Raw genomic sequence first — 22,110 nt, 5'->3', positions numbered from 1 at the left:
GAATTTGAACCCTAATGTGAAGCATGTGTGTAGAAACACTATTTTGAAATATTGTATTGTTGAGCATGATAAGTTTAAGTCCTTGTTGTTGCAAAATTTTTCTGGAATTGAAGGTAGAGTTAGCTTCACTTGTGACTTGTGGACAGCATGCACTAATCGAGGTTATCTCACTTTAACTGCACATTATGTTGACAAAAATTGGTGTCTAAGGTCTAAAATTCTGAATTTTAGGTATTGTGGTCCTCCTCATACTGGTGTTGAGATAGAAAAATTTGTGTTTAAACTTATTGGGGAGTGGAAGCTTCAGGGTAAAGCTTTTGCAATTACTGTTGATAATGCTCGATCCATGGATCTTATGGTTGATCTTTTGAAGAAAGATTTAATGTTGACTTCTCCTCTTCCTTGTAATGGTAAATTTTTTCATATTCGATGTTCAGCTCATGTGTTGAACATTATTGTTCAAAGAGGTTTGAAAGAAGTCGATAGTAGTGTTCAAAAATTGCGTGAAGTTTGTAAATATATTGATTCTTCGGACTCTAGGCTTACTCAATTTGAGCATGCTCTTTTTGAGGCTAATTGTGTGTTTAATGGTAAGTTACGTCTTGATGTTGTGACTCGTTGGAATGCCACCTATACGATGCTCCGAAAAGCTTTAGAAGCAAAGGAAGCCTTGAAAGTGGTTATCGATAAGTTTATGGGTTATGAATTCAAACTTTCGGATGATGAATGGGATACAATTGCAAAAATATGTAATTTCCTAAAGCCATTTTATGAAATCACTGTGTTATTTTCTGGTTCAGAATATCCTACTGCAAATTTGTATTTTGCTAGTGTCTTGAAAATTGAGCACACGATAACTAAAGCTCATATAGACCCTAAACTTGCACCCATGGCAAAACTGATGCTTGAAAAGTTTGAGAGCTATTGGGATGATTATAGTTTGATCCTTTCAATTGCTGTCGTTCTTGATCCTCGCTGTAAGCTTATTAGAGTGAGAAAGATGTTGAAAGTGCTTTATGTTGAGGAGGCATGTGATGAAAAGGCAAAGGTGATTAAAGATGCTCTTTTGGAGTTGTATAACTTTTATTCATCTATGTCTTCCGGTTTTAACTCAAGTACATTTGTTCCCCCCTCCATCCCAATTGTGACCGATAAATCAAATGGTGACGATGATGACATATTCAAGGTAATTAATTTCTTTTTTAAAAAAATTACATAATAATAATTGTATGTTTTAATTTTATTATTTAATAAAAGCATTTTGTTTGAACTTTTCTAGAATATTGATGATGATGATGATGACGGCCCATTAAACCGACCATCGATGGAGATTGATAATTATTTGACTACTACTCGTGTCCCATATATTGAAGGGGAGAATTATGATGTTCTCAAGTATTGGGAATCTCAAGTTAGGGTGTACCCTATATTAGCTGCTATGGCTAGGGATGTTTTGGCCATTCCTATAACATCGGTAGCCTCTGAGTCTTCTTTTAGCATGGGTGGTCGTATTTTAAACAAGTATAGGAGTGCGCTTTTGCCTAAGAATGTTGAGGCGTTGGTTACCACACAAAATTGGTTACGTGGTTATGATTGTGATATTGAAGAAGACGTCCTTGAAATTGGTAAAGAAGTGATAGATGAAAGTTTTGCATCTAATTCGGAAGGTATTGACGTTCTTTAATCTTTTTTTTTTTTTTTTAAATAGCTTATTTTCCTCCTGCCTGCCTCCTGAATTCTGCTCACATATAGCTCTTCTTTTTCCTCAAGCCTAGGCGATGCTTTGGGGTGAATTCTGCCATGTCTGCTGCTATTCTGTTATGCTGCTGCTGTTCTGCTTGTCTGCTGTTCTGCTGTTCTGCTTGTCTGCTGTTCTGCTGTTCTGCTGCTGCTGTTCTGCTTGTCTGCTGTTCTGCCATGTCTGCTGCTGGCCCTGCTGCTGTGTCTCTGCTGTTCTGCTGCTGCTGTTCTGCTTGTCTCTGCTGTTCTGCTGCTGCTGTTCTGCTGTCTCTGCTGTGTCTACTGACTGTTCTGCTGTTCTGCTGCTGCTGTTCTGCTGACTTGCTGCTTGTCTCTGCTGTTGCTGTTGGTCAATGCACTTTGTGATTGTATTATTTGCTTGGGGTAAATTTGAGTACATTGTTACTGTGTTTCATGTAGATGAAAACTTGATGAATTTAGAAGTTGGAAGTATAAAACCTTGGTATTTTGAAGGTAGCTCTCCTCTTACATTTGAAGTTCATTCAAAACAATTGAGAAAAATATAGCAAGCCTTTGAATTGACTCTAAGGGATCCTAACCTTTATGATTTTTCAAACTATTCAGGATATGCAATTAACTGTGATATTCAATGGCCTATGGAGTTAGAATCTTCCTATTGATTTAATGAAAAGCTTTTTTTTCCATTGAATCCATGTCTAACAGTTTGAGACACTTGAATTTGTCCTGTCCAAGTTCCAAAATTTCCATCTTTGACTGTTCTAGAGAATCCGGTAGTCTGCAGATTTAATGATAAGTTTGGAATATTGTGTGTGGCTCTTTAGAAAAATTGATAAATTTGGAATATATGCTAAATATATTCTAAGATTTCTAATATTCAATCCATTTAATTATATAAAAAGTTTGTACTATTCAAAATTAAAAAAAAATAAATAAGTTTGTAAACGGTTCGATTTATAAGCGGTTTGGTTCATAGACGATTCGGTTTATAACCAGTTCGGTTTACAATCAGTTCGGTTTTTAAATGGTTCGGTGCAAACGGGTAGCAAGTTGCTAACGGTTCGGTGTAAACGGTTTTTATGCCAGTTTAAACGGTTTCGGGTTGGAACCGGTTTCGGTTTAGATACGGTTCGGTTCTCTTTCGGTTCGGTTTTCTTTCAGTTCGGTTTATATTTGGTTCGGTTTGTTAACGGGTTCGGTTCTTAAACAGTTTACCATTACTCGGGTCGATTCGGTTTCGGGTTTACTAAAATACGGTTCGGGTCGGTTTTCGGTTCCAAAAAATTCGGTTTTTAATCGGTTCGGTTCTCATTTGGGTCGGTCGGTTTCGGACAGTTAAACGGTTTCGGTTTGAAATTTGACAGCACTATGACGGATATATTTGGGAATTGTTTTTGTCAGTTACTGTTTGTCTCTAGTTTTTATTATTATTATTATTATTATTATTATTATTATTATTATTATTAACAGCCGCCCACTATAATAAGGTCGGATGGGCTATCAATTTATTTATTGATAACAAAATTAAAAGGATCGTTGGTCCATGTAATCGTTGTATCACTTGTATGTCTTGCTTGGTGGTCAGGTTTTTAGTGCAACAACGTTGTCCTGACAACTGACTTAGGCCCTGTTTAGTTCACCTAATTTTAGCTGATCTGGTCTGGTCTGATCTTATCTTATCTTATCTTATCTTATCTTATATGATCTGATCTGAACTTATATTTTCTGATCTGATCTGATATGAATTGAACTTATTTTTTCTGATCTGAACTTATCTTTCTGATCTGATCTGATCTAAACTTATTTTTTCTGATCTGAACTTTTTTTTTTTTTTTTTGAGGGAATCTGAACTTATTTTAATTATTTCAATATTCTACTTTTATTTTAATCAATATTAATGTTTTTTTTTAAAACATATTAATGTTTTATTATTATTATTATTATTATTATTATTATTATTATTATTATTATTATTACTTCCTCCGTTCTATTAATATTGCAACTATGGACTTTTTGCACTATTCATCACTCTTGTTTGACCATATAATATGAGTTATATGTTAAGCAAAATATAGTCAAATGGGATCTTGTTGGATTTGTCTCATTTAATACTTTCACAATATCAACTTTTTATAATTTTTACTCTTACACAATTATAGATATTTAGCATATAAAATGTGTTTTGGGATGCGTAATTTCCTCCTTGTTGCAATATTAACAAAACGGAGGAAGTATTATTGTTAGGAAAATTATTATTATTATTATTATAAAATATTTTAGATCCCTTACAAATATTTTAAAAGAAACCTAAAAGTATTAATATTATCAGATAGTACAAGGTAATATACTTGTAATATTTGATAATTTTATTATTTACAATATCCAACATCATAAATGAATTTGTTTATAAGAAATTATTAAAATGGGATCCTAAAAAACCTAAATTGCATATTAAATTTGTCATAGCTTTATAGGGAATTTTACAAATTTTTTGGTAATGTAAATGGTTGACTAAATTGAATTGAAAATTATCATTTCATATTTCAATATTCCGAACAACTATGGGTAACACCTCTATTTTCCTATTTAAAACAACATCTTAGTGTCATAATTTTCACACTCTAAATCAATCTCCTAAAATATTTTTCCATTCATTTGTTCAATAGGTTGTTTGTCTTTTATCTCCATCATAGGTAAATACTTCAACACTCTATGTCATTAATTTTATCATTTGTCTATTGTTTTTTTATAATGTAGGAAAATATACATTTATTTGATTTCATGAATTTTACATTTGACCTAATGCAAGTAATATCAATGAAAATGTAAAGCACAATTAATATTGTATCTTCAGTTCAATTCATTTATTTCAAAAGAATCCTTTTGATTATAATCCTGGTGCCAGTTCAACATTAATGTCTATAATTTATGCATGAAATATTGATTCCAAAGTGCTCTTTATCATAGTGTAATGGCTGGTAGGGTAGCATGGTCTGAAGAATGTACGGAGATATTGTTGGACATATGCTTGGAGATGAAAGAATTTAGATATTTAAAGCTTAATTGGGATAGAATAGTGAGTACTTTGATCGTTAAATGTGGAAAGCAATTCAATATCAAACTAGTAACAAATCATTGGAATGATTTGAGATGTTTTGGACAATTCAAATCTCAATGGAAAATACTCACAATGATGCCAAATATAGACACTAAACATCAATTGGCGATTATGGTTGCTGCATTCACACTTCACAATTTTATTCGATTACATGAGTTGGATATACCCATTGATAGTGGTATAGAAATCGAACCAAGAGCATATTATGATTTGTTTAACGAGAATCGTAAGGCTGTAATGAACGAAGTACAACTTAATATAGCGAAGGAAATTTGGAACTTCTTATGATGAAAATTATATTTGTAAACGTTTATAATTTGGAGCTTATAATGAAAATTTAATTATTATCGTTTATTGTTTGAACAACAACAACAACAATAATAATAATAATTATTATTATTATAGTAATAATAATAATTATAATAATAATAATAATAATAGTAATAATAATAATAATAATAATAATAATAATAATAATAATAATAATAATAATAATATGTATTTAATTTGAACTTAACTGATCTGATCTGGACTTATTTTTTCTGATCTGATCTGAACTTATTTTTTCTGATATGATCTGATCTGAACTTATTTTTTCTGATCTGACCTGATCTAAACTTATTTTTCCTGATCTGATCTGATCTGAACTTATTTTTTCTGATCTGATCTGATCTGAACTTATTTTTTCTGAAATAAGTAAAAATAAGGTGAACTAAACAAGGCCTTACTTGAAACAACTGCTAAGGATACGGCGGACGTGCTTGCCCTTTTTTTTTTCCTCTCACTTTATTAAAAAAACATAATCCATACATAATACATATTGAGGAAATGATACTAGTTTATATGAATTTATAATTCATAGTACTACCTCCGTTTCATATTATCTATAACGATTGAATATTTTTCCTCTATACTTTATGTCAAATTGTTGCAAATAATATGAAACGGATGTAGTATTTGCATGCTTTGGGCTTGTAAGTTTATTAGCAAATTACTAATTAATCTATCTTTTAGTGTTTGACTCAAGTTTGAGGGTTAGCCATTTTGAGAGTGAGGGATTCAGTAAGAGAATTTTCAATTTCCCACCCACATAAAGTATTCTTAATGAGAATTGAACCTCTAACCTTAAGGTTAGTTGAATATTCTTTCCTTACAATTGGGCTAACAGTTGACTGGTGTTGATACCCATTGATCTAGTATGGCGTTTATTTTGTAAAGGACGCGTCCTATTATCCATAGTATGTGTTAGATGATATTAGCTAGCTAGTTAAAATATAACGTATATGCATTTTTGTGATGTAAATTTAGTCTCTTGCATACCGTGTGAGTTAAGGTGGGAAATTAATTAAGAACGATATTATGGGGTTGCAAGTTAAAAGTTGGACTTTATAATCTCAAATTGCATGAAAATTTCATATACTTTTCACTATTTTAATCTAATTGCTTTATGAAAAGCACTGTGACATTTCTTTTCTCCGAGCTGTTATTTTCTAAACTTTTTGTTGATAAAATATACATAACTCAATTGTGTAAATCTTTACCTTAATTATATGATCTTAAATTTAAGATGAAAATCTTTAAACTTGTATGTGATTATAAGACATTCTTCCGAATCTTTTGTATGTAGGACCACTGAAGATTTGTGGAGATCTAATATCCATGTCATTTAGTATAGATTGCAGAATCTTGAATTTTAACAAGCTAAGTGCAACATATTGAGAAAATATCACACAAAAATTAATTAATTTTACGCTATCAATTAATGAAAAACACTAGGAAACATAGCACCTCACAAAACTTGGCACATTCTACCAACATACATATTGAGATGAAACTATCTTACACTAGTTAGCACAATAAGTGCAAAGTACTTATTGTCCTCCACTCCTTAATCTTATAGACTATTCTTAGATAATATACATGGTAAGAAAAAAAAGGAAAAATTAAAATATATAGCTAGGTAAATAATTCTAGCTAGATGAAATTTGTGGACTTTAACTTACATCATGTCTACATAAAATCTACTACAAAAAAAAAAAAAAAAAAAACTTAAGGTTTATTTATGCTCATAAGTTATCCAACAATCCATCAAGAGAAGTATATTGATCCATGGCGTATATCTCGTTGATCCAATCCATATCGTCGTAGGATTCAGCCGTAGAGGCGTGAACCTCGGGCGCCAAAGACGAGTTCACATCGCCCTGCTCGGAAACAGGGGTTGATGGAAAACCTATGCTTGTTATGTCAGAGGTTGGTGAGTTCTGGTTGATGGTCGTTGCCCCTGAATGAGGATCATGGGTGATAAGCGAGGGCGGTGACTCTACCTTGATGGGAGTGTACTCCTGTTTAACCATGGTAGTATTAGCATGGAAGGTTGATTTGGGGAATAAGGTAGGGTTAAGGGCATGTTTGGCTACTAGGTGGTTGTTTGTCTCAAAGCTCAAAAAAAAGGAGGAGTTTTGTTCAAGGGAATCATCTATTATGATTGAAGGGGTTTTGTGGGGGTTTTTGCATGTGTGTTGACCTTGGTAGATGATCTTGTATTTTGTGGGGTTTTCTGAAATTTGTTGGACTTGTTTAAGTGCTTGGCAATTTTGATCAATTTTGTGGGTGCATCTGTAATAATTCCTGTATAAATAAAACATATAAAATTTATTAGTATAACATAAATTATATTCAAGTTTTCTCCATGTTATCGCCTATAAAAAACTTCAATAGGTAAAGAATAATCAATCAATTTGATAAATGTGGAGTGCTAATTAAGAGTTTGACAATTATGTGGTTTTACAAATCATAGTTTACAGCCTGTTTTATAAATAATAAACAGTCTATACATAGGCCGTCCATTATTTAATCAGTTTATACAACTAGCTAAAACTCGATTAATGAGCCAGCGAGATTATTCAACTTAAAAGTTAGGTGGTATATTTTTTTTTTTGAGAAAAATGTATAATTGATATAATGATTCAAATTGCTATTTGTAGTATAAAAGTAATAAATAGATTCCTATGGTTCCAATTAAATAAGAATAGATTAATAAGCTCCTTATGTGGAATGTGGTATCACTTGCACAAATGCACACATAAACATTGGAGAAGTGGTGTCTTATTATCAATATTGGACCAGCAATCCACATAAAAACAGAGTCAAGAAAGGTATGTGCAATAATAATTGCTAAAAAGAGTAATTCTTTTTTTCTTGTAATGGTATAAACATTTCAGGAAATTATAAGGAAATTATACGGAATATGATCTACATCTTGAACTCGACTTTCATGACTTTAACAACCAATTAAGATAATGATCATTATCACTAATCATAGATTATCACTAATCATAGATTTATAGTGATCAAATGTGCACAATAAGTTGAAAGATGATAAGAATAATACCTTGGGTAAATTGTGTTGAGGATTCCTTTTTGCCCATATTTCCTCCAAGCATGACCATCATCAGTTAGATTGTTAACCTCCAAAATGATTGATTGGCCAGTCTTCCTGCAAATTATATCATTGACAAACTTATTATTCCCTTTTCAAATAATAATTTTGTTTCTTATTTCATAAAAATTATTGGTACATTAATTTGTTTTTAAGAATAATAAAACATTGAAACCCTCCAACTATAAAATGTCAAATTGTCCTTAGATATTCATTACTAGCCAATAAGTATCCATACAATCATTTAGACCAAAACACCCTTGAAATTGACAAATAAAATTTTTAAATTCCTAGTGAAAAAAAAATAACCAAATTCCCCCACATGATGAATTAGATTAGAAAGAACAACTCATTAACTCAGGGTAGGTCGGAATTAATTGGGTGTAACTTGATTCACAATAACTTAACGGACCCACAGACCCAAACCCGATCCTACAACGACAAAACGGTCTGATTAGGTCCGGGTCCGGGTCTTAAATGAAAAAAGGATAGATAAGAGAGGATTGAAGATATACCTCCTTTTGTAGCATCCTCTTCTTTCTTTAGAAACAACATTTCCACCACCAATGTTATCCTCAGACTTAGACTGATCAGGACATTCCAATTCAAATTTACGCTTCTTGATCAAACCTTGATCATCCTGATCAAAATCAGAAGCGTTCAAAATAGAAAGAACAGCTTCAAAAGAATTCAAAGTCACCCAGGAATGATGATCTAAAGCCTCACGATCTTCAGCTTTCAATCCTAGCCGTTCATTAATGAAGCTTCGAATCTGATGAGCAGATTCTTTGCCTTTTTCCAAAAAAGTTGTGATATTTTCCATCAAATCATTTTTGGGCGAAATGGGTGATGAAGAAGATGAATTGGGTTGCTCAATTTTGCTGACTACTTGCATTTTTTTTTTTTTTTTTTTTTTTTTTTTTTGGTAAGATTTTTTTTGCTTGAAAGTTCTAATGTAGTTCTTTGTTTTCTCTGTATTTTCTCAAGTGAAGTGGTAAGAAGATAAGAAGAGAAGAGTGGGTCTTTGTTCTTATATATGAATAGAGGTGGAGAGAGAAAATTTAAATAAAGGGTGATGAAATTAAATTAAATAATTAATTGTAGGCAAAGCAAATTCGAGGGAAAGGGGAAGGAACCTTGAAAGAAATTTAGTCCTCCAACTTGTAAGGCCTTTCTTTAAATTTATATTTTTGCAAGCACCACGCGCCCTACTACACTTGTTTCTTGTTGTGTTTAACTGTTTTTTCTAGATATTGTGTTGTCTACCGTACCTTTGGGTTGTTCAACTTTTCTCCCATGATAAGATGATTTAACACCGGCTAGATATGTCAATTTGGGTCGATAAGTCGGGTTCGGGTTAAATTTCAGATCGTGCTTAAAAAAAACTATTTCAAATTTTGCAAAAACATAATATCATTGCGAAATTTGATAAATGGGTCAAAACGGGTTGAGTCTAGGTCGTCGGGTTAGGCCGGGACGAGTTCGAGCTCTCTCTCAATAACTTCATATCGGGGGTTTGGAGTTAACAGCTCTACTTGCAACTCTTTACTGTTAATGAAATATAATTTTGAAATACCCACATAAGCAAATCAAACTAATTATCGGGACTTTATAAACTTATTGATTGATCTATTATATCTCCAAACCAACTTATATGACCTAGGGGAGGGGGACACCCCCACGCATTCACTCCAATTTTAAAAATATAGTTTTCGTACCCTAAAGTGTTATTTCCTACTGATATGAAATATTGTGTAATTAGAATATTTCGTATTTAATCTAACGTTTAGTGAATAGGTAAAAGTTACATTCAACCTTTTGCGTCGTTAAGTGCCCTACTCCTTATGGTGGAGTCGTTTGTTCGTTATTGTTAGTTTAGTTGTTTGTTTTCTTAGGGTTTTTATATTTGTTAATTAGGGTCAATAAAAAAAAAAAGTCAAAGGCGGACTTAGGAGTAGGCCTGTCCTGTCCAGGTCATGGCCCGCTCCATGCCTGTCCAGATTTTTATAATAGTATAAAATTGATATGTTTATTAAGCAATAGATAGCTAGATGAGTGGGTTTCCAACAGCTAGTCATAGACTCATAGTATCCTTCCTTGAACCCCAAGGTAAGGGGTTTAAATCCCACAACTTTGCTAAAACAAATAGTTAAACCATGTTTTTAAAAAGTTTATTAATGAATTGATTTTGGCCTTTTTTTTTTTTAAAAAAAAAAACTTTCGTTATGTCTATCCTACGGACTAATTCCTATAGTAAAAAATCTAAAGATTAAAGAGAGTTAATTCACATCAGTAAAATAAAAAGGCAAAGGTAAGTTCCAATTTTCTAACTAGCTTTTGCTTTGGAGAGTAAGATTCACGCGCCATACAGAAGAAGGTGAGACTTGTAAATGTAATTATTTGATCATCTTTATGACGAAACGTTGCTTGATGTCATCTTTACAACGTCATTTCGCGTAGGCTGAACTTCGTTAATTTTTTTTAAAATTTTTTATAAATAATATACTATTTATTTTTTTTGTACTCTTTAGGCAATTAATTACATTATTCACCTAATAGCACCATTTTCCGTCTGACAAAACTTAACATTTTCCATTTTTTTATGCATATTATTTGTTTCTGGTTTTTTTTTTTCAGCAATTGTATTAAGGGAAATATTTATCTAAGATCTAACCATCGTGACAAAACTGAACATGAATAATTGAGTACAAAATACTACGGAGTAGAATTAAATAATACTATTCCTAAAGTTCCGGAGATAATACCAATTAAACATTCAAACACATTTACGCCTGTCTAAATGAGTACTCCGTAGAAATTTGCATCATGGCTCGATATTGGACCTGTCAATCAAGTTGGTTTTGGATTGGGTTGGGTTGCTTCGGATTACGGGTTATTTTGTGTCAGGACACTTCAGGCTACAGGTGGAGAACTGTTCAACCATAACCCAAAGTTTTAGGTTCGGATTAACCCAACGAGTATAGAACAATATTTTTTTTTTTTTTTTTGGACTTCTTTTAAAAATATTCTGAATTTTCAAGCTTACTTTGTTATTGATAGAGTATAAAAATATATTCGTGGGCCTCAACCATCACTTTAAGCTTTTTTTTTTTTCCAATTTTTTAAATCGAATTACATACTACATGATTTAAATATTCTGAATTCCTAACTAATAAAAAGTGATACTTCGTACTAAACTTTAAAATAAAACTTTTAAACATTCTAAAATTTAATTAAGGAAGAGACCAATATAAGGAAAAATTGTCAGAAACTACATGCTTAATAGGGGTATTTGGAAACAACTACCCACTAAAAAAATTTATCAAAAAAACTACCCCCTAAATTTGCACTACCCATTTGCATTTTCCGGCGAGAAAGTCCGGCGTGTGGGGCCCACTTTTTCAATTTTTCTTCTAAAAATTCCTAATTGAAGAAGTAAAAACTAAGTAGGGTATGCAATTCATAGGTAATTCTTCTCTTTTAATCCATTAATTATGAATTTTAATGTTAGGGTGTAACAATTAGAAAAATTAGGGTTCTTAGAAATTGGGGATAATTTGAAATTGGTTGAATTTGTTGCTTTTAATTCAAATTGGTTATCTTAGGGTTACGAATTAAGGTCCAATTTGTCATTGCATCGTGTCTTTTCAGAGAAAAATTGAAAAAGTGGGCCCATGCGCCGGTCATTCTCGCCGAAAAATGCAAATGGGTAGTGCTACTCTAATTTTTTAAATTTAGGGGGTAGTTTTTTGGATAAAATTTTTTAGTGGGTAGTTGTTTCTAAACACCCCTATTAAACGTGTTGTTCCTGACAAATTTTCCCCAATATAATTATATTTGTGGAGTATAATATCTCTTGACATAATATAAGTAAACATGTCGATCGGTGGTATAACAGTGATGTGGGTTATACAGATGCAATTAGCTAGTGTGGGTCGATAATTGGTGTAGGAGGTGATTGCCTGATTGGTGTGGATTTGAGCAAAAGTTATATCAGAGATAAATGAGAAAGAGATAAAATGAATGTCCGATCGTAGACAAACAATAAAACTTAATTAATTACCTAATATTAATTTTCAAATAAATGTATTTACTGCCTCCATTTCATATTATTTGTAACGATTTGACATAAAGTAGAAAGAAAAAATGTCTAATCGTTGTTAATAATATGTAACGAAGGTAGTATACAAGTAAATAAAGAAAACCATAAAATTGAGTCGTTGGGTCAAGTTTGGGTTCGGACCGAGTTTGACCCACAAATTAACGGGTTCGGGTTATATCGTATTACGGGTCAAAAACCTTTATTCAAGTCCCAAGTCGAATTTGAGTCGAGTTCTTGAGTCGGGTCGAAAATTGACCGGGTTACTCGAGATCACTGCTGCAATTATTAAATTTGGGATGAAGCTAAAAGCATCAATCCTTGTAACGTATGTGTCACGTCAAGATTTCCAATTCCAAACTGTAAGTAATCCTCTTCATTAGATAGCTACAAACTGTAAATAATGGCTAGCATGCATGTAGCTACAACTCCTACAAGTCTTCATTATTTGCAAGCATGTTATTCAAATACACTGGGGAAGTTTTAGCTAACAACTTGCTTGTAATTTTCAAAAGTTTTTAACTCTAAACTTAGCTTGATCATTGGAACTAAAATATACAATTAGATTAAATGGCTAAGCAAACTACTCCGTAGCTTGTAAAAAATTTCAAAAGGTAGCAAATTGTTAATTTTATAAATTAAAATAAGGCCTTGCATGCTCAATTCACCTTATTTTTGGTGAAATGAAATTATATTTATTGAATTAAAATTTATTTTACTGATTCCTTACTATATTTCTTTTTTAAAGGTAATCATTTTTATTTAATTGGACTTATTTTTACCGAATTAAAATTATATTTACTAAATTGAACTTATTTTTATTGAATTGATTTTTTTTAAAGGTGAACTAATTTGAGCCTTATACACTAATACACTATACCAAAATAGGTTATTAATAACGCTTTTTTTTCAATACTGTAAAACATATCGCTTTTTCAATAATATATGCATAGCGTTTATGAAGCGCTATAAATTATAGGCGCTATTTTAATATTAACTAGTGTGTAGCCCGGACGTTGCACCGGTTGCTACTCTAATTAGACCTTGTGATCATCAATTATATACATTTATTTTCATATATATTTATAACATAGCTTATGATTGGCTTAGATGGTTAAGTAATTATTTTTCTTATAAAAGGTTGGGTGTTCGAATCCCGTTTTTATATGAAGCAATAATATTCTAGTTGATTGAGTAGTGATGATGTGGCACAATGAGAAATGAAGTAAAGAATTTAAAGTAGAACTAACTTGCTCCATCTATTAGCAATTGATATTCAATTACGTACGTACTTATGAATTGGTAAGGGCTTCAAATTTTTTTTTTTTTTTTTTTTTCCTTTTGAAACGATTAAGGGGTTCAAAGTAGTTAAAGCTAAGTCGGCCTCTCATATACACTGAAAAAAAATATTCTATATTTGATTGTGTCATTGTGTGGAATGAGTCTACAAGTGAAAAAATTAAGGGGTCCAAATTAAGATTGATAGTAATTAGAGAGGCTTAATTAATTAGCTTATTAGTCACCGCGCTATTTGATTATCGATGTGGGGATCACTTGGTCTTGACTGTTTTGAAGCTTGAAAGGACAATTAGTATAGTTGATTATGATTTAATTATATAATTATATATTTTTTTTCTCATTATGTTTTTCAAGACTAGTTATTGAAACCCTATATATGGTTTCCATCTAATCCTCTCCTGAGAAGGTATAATTAATTAAATTGATTATTAATAATAATACACTTTACGGCAACTATATATATCTTGTCGTTTTCTCTGACCTAAATTTCAAGTATTAGTGTATCCTTATCATGCGTTTTTATATTAATTGTCTTCTATGGCTGCACACTAGATATTAGAATGCAATAGTTTAATTAATTGTTTTATCTTAAATTGTATGGTAAGGGAGGCAGAAAATTTATTCTAATATTAACTAACAAATTGTTGTATCATACACTAGAATATTCCATTTGGAAGGAATTTTTTTTTATTTTCCTTTAATATATAGATTTATATAACAAAAAGCATATTAATAATAATTTTTTTTAGTTGAAATATAAATGATCAATTATATATATGTAAAACTGTTTACTCCGAAAAAAATCAAATAAAACAAACAAAAGGCTAGTAGTGCATTGCTATTTTAACAAATGACAAATAGTGTATCGATTTTTTAATTTATATAAGATTGGTAATTAAATTCGTTAAGATTGTTAGTGTACAATTGCCTAAGTTATTTTCTTCCTGGAGATAGTATTTTAATTTGGTTTAGTTAATTTGCATGATCTAAATTAACATTGATCTTTCCTTTATATAAATGCTGCCGTAAAATAAAGTATTTACATTCATATAAAATGAATTATAATATTAATCCGACTTTCATATAACTTTAACTACTAACTACGATAGGGATGTCATGTACAAAGTTATGCATTACATAGGCTGGACACGTTGGAGTATAACACAAAAAATAAATAAAAAATAAATAAATTTATCCTAATAAGGATATTTAAAAATGAAGTGTGTAATATTTAAAGACACGTAGTATGAAACCCTGGGAATTTCCATGCATCAATATAATGTAGAAAAATAAGTGATAAATAATGAATGGTGGCCACTGAAATTGCCATTCATCAACTACCAAACAAAAAAACCCAAAGTTTAATTTAATCAAAGGGTAAATGGCAAATGCATGAACTTTGGCTTCCTTTATTAATTTGGTGTTGTACAACTTGTTGTTTATTGCAAATAGATGGTGACAGACTGATCAAAAAAACCTGCGCAAGTAACGCTCGCTATTGTCGCCATGTCCCATTTTCTACCCCCCGGCGCCCCCTTATTCCTATCTTATCATATACCGGTTTAATTATATACGAGTTATCATTAACGAGTGTCATATAAAACACCCTTTTCGACTCTTCATCTTTTAATGGTTGTCTCGTTTTAAATATCTATAATTTTCAAAATATGAGCGTTTTTTAGATTATACACTCTGTAGATTGATAAACATATTCATATTCAAATTAAAGTTTCTCTCTTTAAATAAAATATTTTAAATAATAAGATAAACATAAAGAAGAGAGATAAATAATATTATTTAAACATGTAATCATATAAATCACATAAAATAATACTGAGTAGTAAGATAGAAATTATCGCGAACATATATAAAGGACAATTGATAAAGTATTAATTACTCATTTTGTATTGAGTAACATATGAATCGATCAAGTGATAGATTCAAGGATATTGAAATTGCATACTTGTATTTGTATAATTGTATAGTAATAAAATGAACAAATTAAAAGGGACATTTTGACATTATAACACATGACACACAGCTAATAGTATTATCCCATGTGAGACGTGACTCCTCTTATCTTCACGGATGAACTATTTGGCATGACATTAATCAATGACATCACATAATAGCCCTCATCATTTTATTATTTTATTGTGTTATTATCTAATTTGGGCCCTTTGTAATGTAATTACGCCAATTGCCATACTCTCAAAGGCTAAAGGTGTAGTATTTTATTAAAAAGAGTGTGAATGCAAAGATTTTCTTTGAACTACCATTTAAGACTAGATTTGGATCTAGGAATAATGCTCCTACTTAAGTTCACACCATAATATGTGGAAGAATCTTCCCATGAAGTACTATTGATATGGGCAATTAAAAGTAAAGGGGTTCACATCATGATTAAGGAATATTTAATTGTACTTTTTTATGACTCAAATGTATCAATGCTAATTCATGGGCCGGGACAATATAATCTTTGTAGATAAAAGTCACTACGCAAGCTGTTATGGTATAAAACGGTTTTGGAGTGTTATGGTTAAAAGGCGAAAAAACTGTGAGGAAAAAAAAAATGGAGTTATGTCGTAATAGGATTTTATGTCTTACATAATACTAAAAAAAAGTAATATATCGGTATCTTTCAGTTAGGAGTAGTTTTAGACAAGGATAAGACAGCTTATCTTGATGGAAAATAATTAATAAATTTTAAAATTACAATTAGGTCACGTTGGTCAAAAGGTATTGTTAATTCATAAACTTAATAATTAGGAATTAATACAAAACCAAAGTGATGACAAGGATTGATGAACCTAATATAGTTATAATAATAGTATTATGTTTGTTACAAATTAATCCGTAATAGGTATTGTACTGTAGGATTGCATATGATGAAAAGCTAAGTGTCAAAAGCATACAACTAAGTCAGTTAATTATTTAAGTAACGCACACGGTTTGGTCAATGAAAGAAAAGGTTGTTCAATCAATGGAAAAGAGAGATGAATTGAGAATAATACTTGTATATTTCTTCTCCATTATCAGTGTATTTGTTATAAACTTTTATAATTATAAGAAGAAGATATCATTATCTTAAGATATTCTTTGAAATATTTGTCATTTGCTATCCAATCAATTGAGGTATAATATGTTTCAAAACATAAGGAATAACTATTATTCTCTACTCCCTAAGTGTTAAATAAATGAATTAAAACGTTGTAATACTTGTAACTTTTTACAATATTTATCTAATTCATTTCGACTGTTAAAATCGTCTCAATGAATATTTTTTAATTGTTATAATTTTTAACTGATTGATAATTAAAAAATATTATTAATCAAAGTATTGCATTGACATACGTGCTTAAGAAGTTAAAGAGAAACTATTCATTTATTTAATTTCTTCTTCTTCTTCTTCTCTTTTTTTTTTTTTTTTTTTTTTTTTTTTTTAAATATATATGGAGTACACTTATACTTGTGACAGTTTTAATCGAAAGTTCATAATAGTATATAAAAAAGTTTTCTTTGAGCTTATATACACATGTTGTTAAGTGGTATTTTAGGCCGAAATTTGTTAGACTATAATGTTAAGGATTTCAAAGCACGTTGAAAGAAATTCTATTGATCTCTTAGGCTGAAAGTTTTATAGAATAAAAAAGGGGCAAAAGGGAAGTTAGTAGGAATTGTTGTATGAAAATCCTAGCAAATTCAAGTTCAATCAAGAGGCCCACTTTATCTTTTGTCTTTTCTTTATTATAGCTAAACGCACTAACCAAATGTTTTAGACTTCCTTAACCAATACAGTATTTCAAGTTCAGTGAATAAGGTGGCTTTTATAAGCCAAAGATAGTGTTATTAATAATTTTTACACCAATACAAGGACCAATTCAAAACATTGTATAGGCCGAATGGCCGGTCGAGATTATGCCTCACATCAACAAATTCTATTGATTATCGTTAAAGAACGACACAATCATTAAAGAACGGAGAAAATATTTTTTAATTACATAGCATCATTTATTTGAGCTTCTTTCGTTATATGGTGTCGAATAGAATAGGTTAATTCCTCTCGTTTAGTTTAATGACTAGCTAGCTAAGTCTCGATCTATATACATACTATATTTTCATTGACTATGGAGTGATGTAATTGATGATAAAACATTGAAAATAATTAAGCCATAACCATCATATCAGTGTACATATAGCAAGTTAGCAACACCATGCATTGTACTTGTATTGTCCTACGTATATTCACACGGTTTCTAGTCTAGCTAGTCAATAATAACAGAAACTGCTTATTTAATTTCAATTATAAAGGACAAAAATATAAGAGAAGAAAACTGTGAAGAATTAAATCTAAGATTGACCACACATATGATATAATACGTATAATGCAACCTTTTAAATAATGTTATAGTTTGACTAAAGAAAGAATTCAGAATTATTTGTCTTAGCTAGCTAGTGTAACAAGATTTGCTTTGAGAGTTTGAGGCAAGGCATTGAGAGACGATATTTTTGTAAAATACTACCTACATTTCAAATTATTTGACATAAATTGTGATAAAAATAATATTTAATCTATACAAATTTATTTTTTTTAAAAAAGGTATATAAGTTAATAATTTGCTTTAAGAAAATAAATAGTCTCAAATTACAAGTAATAATTGGAAATATAATTCTCTGACCACTATCTAATCACATTATTCACATATAATTCTCGTGTGACATTAATGATTTGCTCAAATTTGATGATTCTTATCCAAGAGATAAATAACACGGTAACACCTCTTGATCCAAACCAATACAAAGCCAAAAGTCTCATAAGTACCTTAAGTGTAACTCGAATTGGCAAAAGTAAGGGTCGTTCGAGTTGGGTCAGCTTAATTTTAAGTTATTAAAGAAATTTGTCAATTTCGAATCAGGTCAAGTCAATTCGACTTTCGGATCAAATTCGAGCGAACAGATAATCGGGCGGGCTGGGTATCAGACTATCGGGTCAACACTTCAGATTGAGTTTGGATTGGATTAGGTTCGGATCGAGTCATTTTAAGTTGAATCAATTATCAGACCCAATTCTTGGATCAAGTTCAGGTCAGATCATTTTTGAGTCGATTCATATTTGGGTCGATACTTTGGGTCAAGCTCAAATTGGTAAATTTATATTATTTTCATCATTCTTAAGTCTTAGCATACTTGCATATCTAAATAATAATCAATTAGATCATATTAGGTACCTATTATTTTTGGTTCTAGTGGGTCTATTTAGTTCAATCAATTCGGGAAAATCTGATTGGGTCTCTTCGGGTATCAGGTTAATTTCGGGCCAGGTCACTTCAAGTATTGGGTTGAGTGGGTCAAGTCAAATTCAATTATTAGATCAGGTTCAGCTGTTCAGGTCAACTCCACTTCGGATCAGATGTGTTTTAAATTCAAGTCAACTTTTGGTACGAGATGGATCATTCAAGTCGGGTCAAGATTGCCAAGTTGTAGTGTAACCTCCTAACGACCCCATTAATAATTAATAGAACGCTTATCTAACAGAATCTATGCAAATGATGATCCAAGTATATGGTTACTAATTAATATGGTGCAAACACAATTTGTAAAAGAAAAGGTAGAGTCAAAAAGTAAAGTCCGAGGTGTGTTGGTGGGAGAGTTGGTATTAACTTGTCTTTGAACTTTGACATCCCACGTTCAAGTCTTCATATAGGAATATAGGAGTTATGATGAAGTTGGTCTATTCTTAATTTTTCCATCCAACTTCATAATGACCAATAATTTTCAAATAATCTATGCAATACTCGTAAAAGATGGTATTTTGAATTTTTGAGCCATATCGAGATGAATTCATGAAATATACGAAGTATTGTGCTACCTAGCGTCCTAGCTAAAGAAAGATGAATTGTGTAATCTTTTGGGTCACGCATACAGCCGTTAGGCACAACCACAGAATTATTCTAAATATTTTGTCTAAGCCAAATACTACGTAGAAAACTTGGGGTGAGTTTATAAGTGGCAGCTATCAATCATTTATACTCTGTAGTAAATTTAATTTGTTGACAATAAAAAAAACAAAAAAAAAAAAAGGTAAATTTGAATCTAGCATATGCGTAACTAATTTGATTAAATTGAGAATTTTTTTAAAAAATCAAAACTAAATAGAACTTTCAATGTAGTTTTTCTTTTGTACATGCATAGCATTGGGACACGAGGTTTTAATAATTTGTTATACTAGTAGTTGTTTAAATGTCTTTAATCTTATTCATAATCATGAGTTTATTAGAAAATTGACTTCTATCACAATCCTATATGAAACAATTAACGAATTGATCAATCATTCATAATCATTATACATTAAAAGGAGACTAACAATCAATGTCATTTTTCGTACATAATGTACATAATTTGTACTCTCCAAACTTGTATTCCAAAAACATTCATTCTCCCAATTCATCATGCGTGAATACAATTCAAGTATGCAAACTAGAGATAATGTTTACGTAGATCGTTTTCTATAAAATTCCTGATTAGTCCACCAAACTATCTGGGAGGAAATAAAGCCTCCAAATTGAAGTCGTACCAAAGGTATGATTAGACTTTCCATATTCGAACTCTTTGGCACATACTAGTTACTAATACCGTACTAATATCCACCAAATACTTTCAAGTGGACTAAACAATCTTATTTAATTTAATTGATTACAATAGATTATATAGAAAGTAGACCCATTCTCATTCCACTGAATTTGGTAAGATTGTGCTATACCCTCACCATTAGTGCTGTCAAATTCCAAACCGAAACCGTTTAACTGCCCGAAACCGACCGATCTAAATGAGAACCAAACCGATTAAAAACCGATTTTTTTGAAACCGAAAACCGACCCGAACCGTATTTTAGTAAACCCGAAACCGAATCGACCCGAATAATGTTAAACCGTATAAGAACCGAACCCGTTAACAAACCGAACCGAATATAAACCGAACTGAAAGAAAACCGAATCGAAAAAGAACAGAACCGTATCTAACCCGAAACCGGTTCCAACCCGAAACCGTTTAAACTGGCAAAAAAACCGCTTACACCGAACCGTTAGCAAAATGCTACCCGTTTGCACCAAACCATTTAAAAACCGAACTGATTGTAAACCGAACTGGTTATAAACCGAACCGTTTATGAACCAAACCGCTTCTAAATCGAACCGTTTACAAACTTTTTTATATAATTAAATGGATTTTTTTTTTTTTTTTTTTTTTACGGGGATTAATTAAATGGATTAAATATTAGAAATCTTAGAATATTTTTTTTAAAATGGCAAGGCAAATCATTCATTAAGGTCTTAAGGATAATCAGTGTTCACAAACAAGAGCAAAACAAGCAAGCTCAGGCCCTGCCTCAAACTATTAGCAACACTACTGCCTCTAGTCATGTATACATTTGAGGTGATGAAACCAAATGAACAAAAAGCTTGTAATATTAAGTACCAAGACTTGGCTGAAGGCGTAATAAATAAAATTAATTCACAAAGACTATTAAGCATATGATTACATTGATTTTGTGAGTAATAATGAAATAAAGATGGGAGTGTGCTAGTGACATGAATATACTATTAGGCTATGTTTTAATTCAGATTCAACTATAATTTAGTAAACTTGAAATGGAACCGATATGAATAACGTTAAAGTGGTTAAACAATCGAAGAAACGAACCAGTTATAAACTGAACCGAAAAAGAACCGAACCAGTTATAAACTGAACCAAAAAAGAACCGAACTGTTTCTAACCCGAAACCGTTTCCAACCCGAAACTGTTTGAACCGGGTTAAAAACCGTTTACACCGCACCGTTAACAAACCGCAACCTGTCTGCACCGAACCGTTTACTACCCGGACTGTTTACAACCCGAACCGAATTAAAACCGCTTAAGAATAAACCGAAACCGAATCGAACAGATAACTATTTAAACCGAACCAAAACCGACCCGTGAGACAATTAAACCGATTCCAAACCGACCCGATTAAATGCCGAACCGATTTCAAACCGAACCGAAACCGAACTATCAGACCGTTTTGACAATGCTACTCACCATCCCTCTCCCTAATAAAAGAATTAGTAAATGTTGGAAATAGGATAAAAATGTACTTTCTTCGTTTTTTAAATATAACAAGAATCTAGACAGCTCAATTCTCTTTATTTTTTTCCTAAAATGTTATTTACCTTATTTGGGATTGAAATTGATGAAATCGTAGAGGTTAATACTAGTAATATGACTTTAAAAAAAATGGTACTCCGTAGTTTTTTTTGTTTTTATAAAGAATGGGTAATTTTAAATTTTTGACTAAAAAGGTGGTAGTTTTTAAACAATGGTAGTTATATTACAAAAATTAATTGTAGTTATTTTTTTTTTAAAAAAAAAAAAAGAAAATAAAAGGTGAAAAGGATATTTTGG

General features: G+C 31.2%; 1 protein-coding gene across 1 annotated transcript; it reads right to left on the bottom strand.

Annotated features, from left to right (window-relative positions):
- Positions 1–6,705: 6,705 nt before the first annotated feature.
- LOC145623648 (putative WRKY transcription factor 30) lies at positions 6,706–9,294 on the bottom strand. The gene is made up of 3 exons (XM_081676498.1): positions 8,792–9,294; positions 8,229–8,333; positions 6,706–7,465 (listed from the first exon to the last, which is right to left on the bottom strand). Exons 1-3 carry the CDS (start codon positions 9,169–9,171, stop codon positions 6,904–6,906), a joined length of 1,047 nt encoding a protein of 348 aa, XP_081532624.1. The 5' UTR covers positions 9,172–9,294; the 3' UTR covers positions 6,706–6,903.
- Between the last annotated feature and the right edge of the window lie 12,816 nt (positions 9,295–22,110).

The sequence above is a fragment of the Chenopodium album genome, chromosome 3, assembly GCF_948465745.1.
Source record: "Chenopodium album chromosome 3, dcCheAlbu1.1, whole genome shotgun sequence".
NCBI classification, from domain to species: Eukaryota; Viridiplantae; Streptophyta; class Magnoliopsida; order Caryophyllales; family Amaranthaceae; genus Chenopodium; species Chenopodium album.
The sequence above is the reverse complement of the archived record's forward strand: the minus strand, read 5'-3'. Positions and strand labels throughout refer to the sequence as shown.